General features: G+C 36.0%; 1 protein-coding gene across 3 annotated transcripts in view; it reads left to right on the top strand.

The window, feature by feature from the left end:
* PKHD1 (PKHD1 ciliary IPT domain containing fibrocystin/polyductin) overlaps positions 1 to 12,767 on the top strand; it is a 454,852-nt gene that overhangs the window by 296,953 nt on the left and 145,132 nt on the right. For all 3 annotated transcript variants that reach the window (XM_060403704.1, XM_060403705.1, XM_027959080.3), the window contains exon 55: positions 1,091 to 1,178. In XM_060403704.1, the coding sequence (XP_060259687.1) occupies positions 1,091 to 1,178 (88 nt within the window). The remainder of the gene's footprint in view (positions 1 to 1,090; positions 1,179 to 12,767) is intronic.

Genomic DNA, 12,767 nt, shown 5'->3' with positions numbered 1-12,767 from the left:
GACTTTTTGCTGAGAATATGGTAAAACTGTGGGTGCTGACATAAATAGTTGATTAGGTTCTAATTAATTGAACTTTTTTTAGTTCACATTGGATGAAAGCCCAGGGCATACTATTTATGCCTGACTGGTGTTTACTTCCTTTATATATGCATTTGCTGCTAAAAATTGTGAAATCTTTGAATTCCAGTAAAAGGGGTACATTAATCCAAGGGTATGAAGGCAATCAATCCATTTGGGTGCAGGAAGAAAATACTAGAAACTTCTATTCAAACATGTATAAATATATTCATTTGTATGTATGGTTATTTATCTGATAACAAATAAATAGACATGTTAAGGGTGCACAGTCATAATTCTGGTGCTGCTTGATTTCATGCTCAAAACATATTTAGATGACTAAAATATGGAGAATTTTGCCTCATGTGATTTTAAATGGCAATAAAATGTGTAAGAGGAAAGACCTGGAGGAATAAAACTGGACTTCATCAGGCATATCCCTGGTAAGACTTTAATTTATGAGTCTGAAATAAGTTATATTTTGAAACAAAGGAGTTAGAGATCTATCCTTTGATATCTGTAATGCAAAAAAAAAAAAAACAAAAAAAAACTAAACTAAACAAAACAAAACCCACTGAGGTCCAGCCACTGAAAATAAAGCTCATAGCACCAAATCTCTTTCTTCAGGAAACAAAATTATCCTTTTCTTTGGAAAATCTACTGTATAACATAAAATATCAAAACCAGTTAGCTTCCAACAGAGTTGCAAATGGTTTGGAGACACTTAATGGTGGAAATCTAACTAGTTAGCTGTTAGAGTGGTCTGTTTTCCAGCTCTTGGGTTTCTAGGTGTGATGTAGCATTCATTTCTCTATAGCTTTAAAGAGAAAAATGTTTCATAGTTACGTGAGATATAGGTGACCTGCTGAAAATAAAGCACTTAAATGTTCTTTTTATAATAAGGTTGACATCTTAACATATAATTTCTGTATCATGTATCTTATACAATAAGTGCTCCAATGAATTTTACTTGTGTGGTCTTAATTTTCTTGGAAGGAGTTTCCTATCAAACTGTTGCTCCTTTTATTTTCAGGAGTGTTTGGAAAAGTTCAGCTTCATAGTGCTTATCCTAAGAAATCCTGGACACGTCTTGGGGCTGACATTGCTTCAGGCAATGAGAGGTAAGGAATGAGAGTAATTTAGGGGGATATATTTTTTGGTTTAACTTGCTTTGGCTGGAGGTTTTGTTACAATAGGAAATTAAATTTTTCATTAAGAATCATAATTCAAGGTGAGATAAGTGGGAAATATTAAAGGCTACAGGGATTTAAAATATACTCTGTAATGTAATAGGAGAACAAAACAAGCAAAAGGTTGGGGAGGATATAATTTATTTAAGGAGTAAATTTTATTTATTTATTTTTATTGTTTATTTTTAAACTTTTTGTTTTGTATTGAGGTATAGTTGATTAACAATGTTGCAATAGTTTTGGGTGAGGTTCTCAGCCATATATACATATATCCATTCTCCCCCAAACTCCGCTCCTGTCCAGGCTGCCACATAACACTTGCAGAGTTCTGTGTGCTGTACAGTAGGTCCTTGTTGATCCATTTTAAATACAGCAGTAGGTACACGTTCATCCCAAACTCCATAACTATCCCTTCCCCCCATCCTTGCCCCTGGCAACCATAAGTTCATTCTCTAAGTAAGGAGTAAATTTTAGATAATACATGTTTACTGCTGTCAGTAAATCTTTAAAAAATATGAATTCTATGAATAATAGATAAAATATGAGGTGGGATTGCAATATCTGAATTGAAGTGATGAGATAAAATGAGTGAGATGAAGTATATAAAGAATGTTATGGAATTTAAATTCAAAGATGGAATTTAATAATACCTTGATGGCAATAAAGAATGAAATCACCGCTGCCTCAAAGTGAGTGCATTTGTGGCATGCTAAGTCGCTTCAGTCGTATCTGAGTCTTTGCGACTCTATGGACTTGTAGCCGGCCAGGTTCCTCTGTCCATGGGATTCTCCAGACAAGAATACTGGAGTGGGTTGCCAAGCCCTTTTCCATGAAATGAGTAGGCAACATAAAAAGGAAACTGATGGAATCTACATGAATGAAGAGATAAGATCAAGAGATAAAATAATAAAAGAGAAGGTGTTAGAAATAGAGAACAGAAAATAAAAGCACATTTTGGTGATGGCTCTTTTTAATAAGAGTCCAGAATAATGACACCACAAAGAATAATTAAAACTTAACTAAAATACACATAAAAGACTTGGAATTAGTTCCATTTCATTTGAACAACATTGAGAATCATGGCTGCTCCAAATCCTCACAGCACAAGAAAAAACAGTGAAAAAAGTAAAAGAAAAACAAAAGAAGACATAAAGCTTGATAACATTAGAATTCTCTACACCATTAGATGTCAGAAGATAGAAGTGCAAGAATCTATACATGTGTAGGGAAAAATGATTATAGGCAAAGGTTTGGCTTATAAACATAGACCCTGCTAAAATGCTATTCACATATGAGAGCAAAATATACCTTCCACTTTGCAAGAACTGAAAAAAATTAAAAACCGTGTTCTAATAAAGAGATTAAACTAAATCTAAAATTTAAGAATGCAAATAAAATCCAGAAATTGTCAAAAGGTTAATAAGAATAGGTATAGTAAGGAAAGTTTTACACTAGATAATATAGAAATAAAGTAAATCTCTAAAAAAAAGATAGGAAATTACCAGAAACAGAAATAGTAATGAAAGTATAGATATGAGTATAGATACAGTAAGGAAAGTTTTATACCAGATAGCATAATATCTTATGTTATATATGAAATATATAAAGTAAATCTCTAAAAAAAGAAAGGAAATTAACAGAAACAAAAATAATAATGAAGGCAATGAAGTTTGCTTACCTCTTTCAGTTTAAACCTTTAAATTAGATTAAAATTATAAAGAAAATATGAAGAAATATGACTAAATAGTAAAGACAATTTAATTGGTTTATATAAAATATATGTTTACCCCAATATAATTATAATTAAAAAGTTTAATAAATTTTAATAAATTATATACAACATAATTACAGTAAAATAAACAGAGATTAACACAAAATTTTAGCCAACTTCCTTAATCTTTTGCAAGATGGAAGAAAAAAAATGATATACCTTCTCCTAAATAACTTTTGTTATCAAAGAGATCAAACTTTTATCAATAGAATACTTGGAAAATAACAGTAATGAGAATAATTGAATAAGACATGGCCATACATGTCATCACATTAAATGCCTTTATTGTTGAATAAGAAAATATAAAAATAAATGAACCAGGTTGTTAGTATTAGAAACCAGAAACAAAATAACCACAGTTCAGTTCAGTTCAGTCGCTCAGTCGTGTCTGACACTTTGCGACCCCATGAATCGCAGCACGCCAGGCCTCCCTGTCCATCACCATCTCCCGGAGTTCACTCAGACTCATGTCCATCGAGTCCGTGATGCCATCCAGCCATCTCATCCTGGGTCGTCCCCTTCTCCTCCTGCCCCCTATCCCTCCCAGCATCAGTCTTTTACAATAAGTCAACTCTTCGCATGTATGAAATCAATCCATACCTGATAAAGACAGAAATTGGTAATTTACAAAGTAGGAAATTAGTAGACTTGATTTTTTTTTTAGAAGTACTGGTATAATCTTTACTAACTAAGCACACAAAACAAAATATAATTCAGAAATGGGGATTCAAATATAATAGATATCGAAGAGATAAAAATTGTAATCTAAAAATATGTATATCTATAGAGTATCATTCTGAAATTAAGAAAAAATAAGTTATATATAGAAACATAAATGATCATAATTGTCTAAAGAAGACTAAAATTTGAGACTAAAATTAACCAATAACAGCAAAAATCGTAAAGTTATCAAATATTTATTTCCAAGAATACATTTTGTTCAAATAAATTTATGACATGTTCTCCTACCCATTCATGCAGTCAACAAACACTTATTGTGTTGTATAATCTATTCCATAGCATAGAAAAATATGTGAAGATTGCCAATTCGTTTTAGCAAGCATGTATAAAATAATTTTTAAAACAGCTGCGAAAGATAACTCAAAAAGAGAAAACTGAGGCAACATCCAAGTTGTATCCTAAGTAAAACAGCAACAAATGAAATCCAGTAATTTATTGGAAAATGAGTGATTAATTCAAGCAAAGCAGGATGGTTTGAAATGAATTAGTTAATATAACTTACCTAAATAAAAAAATATAAAGACTAAGAATTTGTTCAGTTTGGTACAAAACAGAAATGCATTTAGTAAAATTCAGCTTGCATTCTTGGAATAAATGATGAATTAAGACTATAACAATATGTTTCTTAATGGGGTGGTTTAGTCATTAGTCACTGCTTTAAGTAATAATACAAAATAAACAATTAAAAATCTCTTATACAAGCAACTGTCTTTTCTATTGAAAAACTGACATTAAAAATCACAGTATATTATAGCTATCACTAAAAATAGTTTACAAATTTTTAGCCAATATATTGAATCAAGTAAATACTGTAACTAAAAAAATCAGCTGTAACTACCAAGAGGAATTCAAATTACCTTTTTTTTTGCAGATTATATACACTTTTTTTCTAGAAAAGTAGAGAATCATCTGAAAAAACAACAGGAGCATTCAGTAAAAGCACAAATCAATAGCCTTTTAATATGTGAGCAATAAAATTTTAAATTACAGTGTACAGTGTTATTTAAAATTTCAATTGAAAATATCTATAAATAAACAAGTGAAATTACAGGAGCCATAAAAGCAGATCTATAAAACACTAGTCAAATGCATAAAGGAGATCAGAATAAATGGTGATGCAAAACATAAATGGAAAAACTCCATGTTTTAAACATGTCAATTTAATGCAAATTTAATCACAAACCAAAAAATGCATTTTGAATCTGACTCATTAAATCTATGTCTTTTGGTACAATAAATACTTGAAGATAGCCAAACGCTATCAATTATTTAAATACATACATATATATGTGTGTGTATATATGTATATTGTATCCCTGGTAGCTCATCTGGTAAAAAATCCTCCTGCAGTGCAGGAAACCCTGCTTTGATTCCAGGAAGACCCACTTGAGAACGACTAGGCTACCCACTCTATTGGCACCAGAACTGGAGAGACTACACAGCAATAGACTACATAGCAATATTCAAATAGAATTGGAATAAATTGGCATTTCAATTTTAAGGGCTTCCCATTTAGTTGAAAATTTATGCTGGAATAATTGGTCAATGCTTTGGAAAAATATAAAATTAGATTCCCACTTTATCCTTTACTATAAATTATCAGTTCAGTTCAGTTGCTCAGTCATGTCCAACTCTTTGTGACCCCATGGACTGCAGCATGCCAGGCTTCCTTGTCCATCATCAAGTCCCAGAACTTGCTCAAACTCATGTCCATCAAGGCGGTGATGCCATTCAACCATCTCATCCTCTGTCATCCCCTTCTCCTCCTGCCTTGAATATTTCCCACCATCAGGGTCTTTTCCAATGAGTCAGTTCTTCGCATCAGGTGGCCAAAGCATTGAAGCTTCAGCTTCAGCATCATTCTGGACAGATTTCCTTTAGGATTGACTGGTTTGATCTCCTTGCAATCCAAGGGACACAGTTCAAAAGCATCAGTTCTTTGGTGCTCAGCTTTCTTTATAGTCCAACTCTCACACCCATACATGATTACTGGAAAAACCATAGATTTGACTATACAGAACTTTGTTGGCAAAGTAATGTCTCTGCTTTTAATACGCTGTCTAGGTTTGTCATAGCTTTCCTTCCAATGAGCAAGTGTACTATAAATTATAGATGAATTTAAAATGACTAAATGTTATAAAGCAAAACCATAAAATTATCTGAAGAACATTTAAATATTGTATGATTTTGAACTAGGAAACACTCGTGGGATCATAACAAGAATTATAACAAACATAACAACAAGAAATAATAGATTTGGGAACATTAAAAATACCAGTATTTTTGCATGTCAGTTACAAAATAAAATGGCAATTGACAAATGAGAAAATATTTGCAATGTACAATAGTACGTATGGAGGGTTAATATTTTTGTATGTAAAGCACTGTTAAGAATAAAAAGAAAACAATACAAATACAAGAAGATTAATTCTAAACAGTTGAATGAATTGCATAAATCACAAAAGAAGACATACATCTCACTAACAAACATAGGCAAAAATGTTCTGTACTAGAACCTAAATAAATATTAAGCGAATGAAAATTAAATACCGTTTTAAAATTTCAAATTGGCAAAAGTGAAAAAGAATGAATTCCAGGTGACAAAAGGGAAAAGATATAAGCAGTGGGGATGGGGGAGAAATATTACATATTAGCCTACTTTTGTAACTAAAAGTAATATTTATGTATACATATATGTAAATAAAGAAATGTCTGAAAGACATATAGCACAGCAAGGAAACTGTTGATGAGTTGATAGATAGCTGCTGCTTTGGTGTGTTTTTCTCTAAGTACAGAATATCTTAATAGAAAGTTGTTATTTTTGTAGTTATGCTAACATTGTTATATATTTCAACACAATTTTTGTGAATTCTTACCATATGTCAGACATTGAACGGTGGCCTGAATATACGATTACCAGTGAAAATTGACATGATCTCTGCCTTCAGACATTAATCAAATAAAAAGTAATGTAAAATTACATCTATGATAGAGGCTATGAAGGAAGGTGGTATAGAATTCTAAAAACATGAGAACTTGAGGCAATGATTGAGGTTAGAGAAGGCTTCCCTTAAGAGTGGTTTCAAAGGTGGGAACTAAAAGATGAGTGGGCATTCACTAAGCAAAGTGGGGGCAGGGTGTGTGTGAAGAGTACTGTAGCCAGAGCAGACAGCCCTTCAGTTCAGTTCAGTTCAGTTGTGTCCGACTCTTTGCAACCCCATAAATCGCAGCACTCCAGGCCTCCCTGTTCCCTCACCATCTCCCGGAGTTCACTCAGACTCATGTCCATCAAGTCGGTGATGCCATCCAGCCATCTCATCCTCTGTCGTCCCCTTTTCCTCCTGCCCCCCAATCCCTCCCAGCATCAGAGTTTTTTCCAATGAGTCAACTCTTCGCATGAGGTGTCCAAAATACTGGAGTTTCAGCTTTAGCATCGTTCCTTCCAAAGAACACCCAGGACTGATCACCTTTAGAATGGACTGGTTGGATCTTCTTGCAGTCCAAGGGACTCTCAAGAGTCTTCTCCAGCACCACAGTTCAAAAACATCAATTCTTCAGCACTTAGCTTTCTTCACAGTCCAACTCTCACATCCATACATGACTACTAGAAAAACCATAGCCTTGACTAGATGGACCTTTGTTGGCAAAGTAATGTCTCTGCTTTTGAATATGCTATTTAGGTTGGTCATAACTTTCCTTCCAAGGAGTAAGTGTCTTTTAGTTTCATGGCTGCAATCACCATCTAAAGTGATTTTGGAGCCCCCAAAAATAAAGTCTGACACTGTTTCCACTATTTCCCCATCTATCTGCCATGAGGTGATGGGACCAGATGCCATGATCTTCGTTTTCTGAATGTTGAGCTTTAAGCCAACTTTTTCACTCTCCTCTTTCATTTTCATGAAGAGGCTTTTGATTTCCTCTTCACTTTCTGCCATAAGGGTGGTGTCATTTGCATATCTGAGGTTATTGATATTAGTCATTCAATAAATAGCTGATGAGTATTTACTGTGTGCCAGGTGTGGCTATAACCACTGCACATTTAGAGGCAAATTTGAAGAAATGGGTGTCATCTGGGAGTCTACATCTTAGTGAAGGGAGGTAGACAATAAACAAGCAAATCGAAAAATATAAAGGACATAGTTACATAGTTGTAGATTATAAAATGTGCTAGTAAGGAAATAAACTGGGTGGTATGATCCAAGATAGCTGGGGGATATGAGGTATATCCTTTTACAGTGAGTGGACAGGGAGGATCTTTGTAGAGAAGGGAAATGACAGAAGCTAAGTCACATGGTACCTTGTTTACATGTGAGGGATCAAAGGGAAAGTTACAGAGAGTTTTATACAGAGGAATTGATGGAATCTGATTTAGGTTTTGAAAACTACTTGGACTTTCCTGGTGGCTCAGTGGTAAAGAATGTGCCTGCAATGCAGGAAACACGGGGTTCTATCCCTGGGTCAGGAAGAGCCCCTGGAGAAGGAAATGGCAACCCATTCCAATATTCTTGCCAGGATAATCACATGGACAGAGCAGCCTGGTGGGCTACAGTCCATAGGGTCGCAAAAGAGTCAGGCGACTACTTAACACTACTTAACTACTAAATAGCAACAACTGGCTGCTGTGAAGTTGATGTATCATGAAGACAAGAACAGAAGCTGGGGGGTATCTGGAGGTCAGCTAAGGTCAAAAATATGGTGGCCGGGACTGGGGAGGAGGCAGTGGAGATGGAGAGAAGAAATGATACTCTCTGATTGTTGATGTATTGAATATTGAGGTAGGGGGAGTCCTTCAGGTTTTTTGACTGATCAACCTGATGGGTGGTGGAAGAATGCACTGAGATGGGGAGACTGGGAGAGGAACAGACTTGTCAGGATGGATGATGGCAGGGATGTGCTAAGCTGGAGACACCAAATAGAGATGTGAAGAAGGCAGTTTAATTCAGGACACAGGGCTCAGTGAGACCGTGACAGTGAGTCATCCTGTTGATGAAGTGGATGGTGTCGCTGATCTAGAAGCATATCAACTGGGAGAGGAGAAAATTGGAGCCTGGACATGAGATTGAGGCCAGTCTAATTTTTTAGAAGTTGATAGAGGAGGAGTTACTGCAGGTGACTGAGGCAGAGAGACCCAAGAGGTGAGTCTCTGCCGGGAAGAAGAATGAACATGAGGGACCTGAATGCCAGGATGGCTGATGAGGAGAGAACAGACCAAGCCATGATGACTGGGCTTCAAGGGTTAGTTATGAGTCAGGGCTATATTGTGATCAAGAATTTCAGCGTTTAGCCTCCGGATAGCATTGTGCAGCTATTTTAGGCTTTGAAGGTGATTGTATGGGTGGGAGGTAGCACCAATACTCACATTTTTATGTCTAAAAAAATCATTCTAGGTACAACACAGACAACAGGAGGGGCCCAAAAAAGATCTAGGGATGCTACTTAGGAGGTGCAAGTGAGAGCCAGTATAACTTGTAGTCAGGAGGTGGAGTAGCAATGGAGAGAAGTGTGTAGATGTATAGACAGGAGACAAAATCTCTAGGATTGTTACCAAAAGAGTGTGGGGTCCAGCTGCTCACTGCTCAAAAGTCAATAAACAGGCCAGGCTGATGGAAAGCAAAGTCTCCTTTACTTCAGATGCTGGCAACAGGGTGTGGGGAGGGTGGTGGACATCTGTCTAAAAGTCGACTCTTCCTCCCTTACAAGCAGGGGGTGAAAGCTTTTATAGACAGTGTGTGTGTGTGTGTGGGGGGGGGTGCGGAATGCTGCATGCAGAAACAGCATAGTCATCTCTAACGGTCATTTGCAAATTGGTCATCAGTGGTCTGATCAGCATCATCTTGGTTGTTTTAAGTTCAGTTCAGTTCATTTGCTCAGTCGTGTACAACTTTTTGCGACCACATGGGCTGCAGCACAGGAGGCCTCCCTCTCTATCACCAGCTCCCAGAGTTTGCTCAAACTCATGTCCATTGAGTCAGTGGTGCCATCCAACCATCTCATCCTCTGTCATCCCCTTCTTCTGCCTTCAATATTTCCCAGCATCAGGGTCTTTTCCAATGAGTCAGTTCTTCGCATCAGGTGGCTCAAGTATTGGAGTTTCAGCTCCAGCATCAGTCCTTTCAATGAATATTCAGGGTTGATTTCCTTTAAGATTGACTAGTTTGATATCCTTGCAGTCCAAGGGACTCTCAAGAGTCTTCTCCAACACCACAGTTCAAAAGCATCAATTCTTTGGTGCTTAGCTTTCTTTATAGTCCATCTCTCACATCCATATATTACTACTGGAAAAACCATAGCTTTGACTATAGAGAACTTTGTTGGCAAAGTAATGTGTCTGCTTTTTAATATGTTGTCTAGGTTTGTCATAGCTTTTCTTTCAAGGAACAAACGTCTTTTAATTTCATGGCTTCCATCACCATCTGCAGTGATTTGGGACTCAAGAAAATAAAGTCTGTCACAGTTTCCATTGTTTCCCCATCTGTTTGCCATGAAGTGATGGGACCAGATGCCATGATCTTAGTTTTCTGAATGTTGAGTTTTAAGCCAACTTTTTCACTGTCCTCTTTCACTGTCATCAAGAGGCTCTTTAGTTCTTCGCTTTCTGCCATAAGGGTGGTGTCATCTGCTGGTCTGAGGTTATTGATATTTCTCCTGTCAATCTTGATTCCAGCTTGTGCTCCATCCAGCCTGGCATTTCTCATGATGTACTCTGCTCCTGCTGCTACTGCTACTGCTGCTAAGTCGCTTCAGTCTTGTCCGACTCTGTGCAACCCCATAGACGGCAGCCCACCGGGCTCCCCTGTCCCTGGGATTCTCTAGGCAAGAACACTGGAGTGGGTTGCCATTTCCTTCTCCAATGATGTACTCTGCATATAAGTTAAATAAGCAGGGTGACAATATATAGCCTTGATGTACTCCTTTCCTAGTTTGGAACCAGTCCGTTGTTTCATCTCCTGTTGGTTTTTTTCGTTACAGTTAAACTCAGTTCCATTTGTTTCCATTTCTTTGAGGCCAGTTCTCGGAATTGTGGCAGCTCATGTCCTGGGTAGTCTGGTCATCACGTAGTTAACTTCTTCCATCTAGTGTTTTAGTATCTATAAGACAGTGCATAGGATATGGCTTAGAATATTATCTATAAGCCCTTGAGAAAGAATGAAAGGTCCTTGAATATGATTGATGGTTATATTATTATTATTTAGTCTCCTTATGGTTTTCCTTTGTTTCTGCATTTTTTACTTCTCTGATTAATCTTATTCTTTGACTAGAGTTTTCCCAGACAAAAGGCAGGCAGAGGATATGGTGGGAGGGAGTGGGCAAGGACCATAGGATCCTCTCCATCTGAGGATGAATTGGGCATGAGGTGCTTACTTGGTTCTGGTTTGTGTAAATGGGTGGCAGCACCATTCACTAGTGGAGGACTAAATTTGTTGGAAAAGATGAGTTCAGATTTGGTGAGGTTGAGTTTAAAGTGCTTTTCTGATGCCCAGAAGAATTTGTCAGGGAGGCATTTCTAACAGGAATCAATAAGAATCTTTAATTGTTATCAGGTTAGCAAGTTGGAATTTGGCAGGAGCCATATGAATGGATTTTTCTTATAAGAATGTGTTAAAAACCTCATTCAGAATCAAGTTATAGGCTATTGTGAAAGAAACTCAATTTTATTAATTAAAACTATCGATAGTAATTAACTAGCTGCCACTTACTGAGTTCTTATCATCTAGGCTCATTCGGTGTCAGACATCTACCAAGCATTGTACATACACTATCTAACTTAAATCTCTCAGTGCTACAAGTTACATGTTACTATCTGCGCTTTATAGATATAAAAACTGAGGCTGGAGAAGAGAAGTAAAATTTCCAAGGTCAGAAAGCTATAGTTTCTGAGGTTAGATTTTTACCATAGCTTGTCTGATTCCATTTTTTGTGCTCTACATACTACAAATATTAAAAACACAATCATATTAAAAACAAAATTATTTAGTTATCAGTCCTGAGGAGGAGTACTTTAATACGTTTATATATAATGATATATGGTTATCATAGTGCATTCATTTTATGGATTTCTTTTTTTAACCTTTTAAAAATATGTGAAATAATTTAAGACTCACAGGAAGTTGCAAAAATAGTAGAATTCCCATGTATCCTTGATTCAGCTTTCCTTGATGATATCTTATATGACCACAGACTATAAAATTCAACAAGTTGATATTAGTACAGTATGAACTGAACTACAGACCTCAATCAACCTGTTTCTTTAAACATTGATCTATAATCTTCCTTCTTTTAAAAGCCAATTTAATATGTCTTTCTAATGTTCCTTTTCTTTATAGTTTATTATAAGATATTGAATGTAGTTCCCTGTCCTATATAGTAAACCCTTGTTGTTTATTTTATATATGGTAGTGTGCATCTGTTAATCCCATATTGCTAATTTATCCCAGACCTCCATCCCCTTTGGTACCCATAACTTTATTTTTTATGTCTGTCTGTTTCTCTTTCATAAATAAGTTTATTTGCATTATTTTGTGTTACACATACAAGTGATACCATATAATATTGTCTTTCCCTGTCTGACTTATTTCACTTAGTATGACGATTTCTGGGTCCATCCATGTTGCTGCAAATGGCACTATTTCATTCTTTTTTTAAATAGCTGATTAATATTCCATTGTGTATATATACCATGTCTTCTTTATCTTTTCATCTGTTGTTTGGCACTTGGGTTGTTTCTGTGTCTTCACTATTATAAATAGTACTGCTACGAACATTGGGGTGCATGTATCTTTCCAAGTTAGAGCTTTTGTCTTTTCCGGATCTATGGTGGGGGGTGGGATTGCTGGATCATAGGGAAACTCTATTTTTAGTTTTTAAGGGAAATTCTACATTATTTTCCACAGTGGCTGCTCTATGGATATACTTTGTTTGGAATATTTATTGTGTCTCCTGCTACACACTCACTTTGGCACTTCCATGTCACTTTCTATAACACCTTCTCTACTGGCTTTCTAAATATT

This window comes from Ovis aries, chromosome 20 (assembly GCF_016772045.2).
Source record: "Ovis aries strain OAR_USU_Benz2616 breed Rambouillet chromosome 20, ARS-UI_Ramb_v3.0, whole genome shotgun sequence".
Lineage (NCBI taxonomy): Eukaryota > Metazoa > Chordata > Mammalia > Artiodactyla > Bovidae > Ovis > Ovis aries.
The sequence above is the reverse complement of the archived record's forward strand: the minus strand, read 5'-3'. Positions and strand labels throughout refer to the sequence as shown.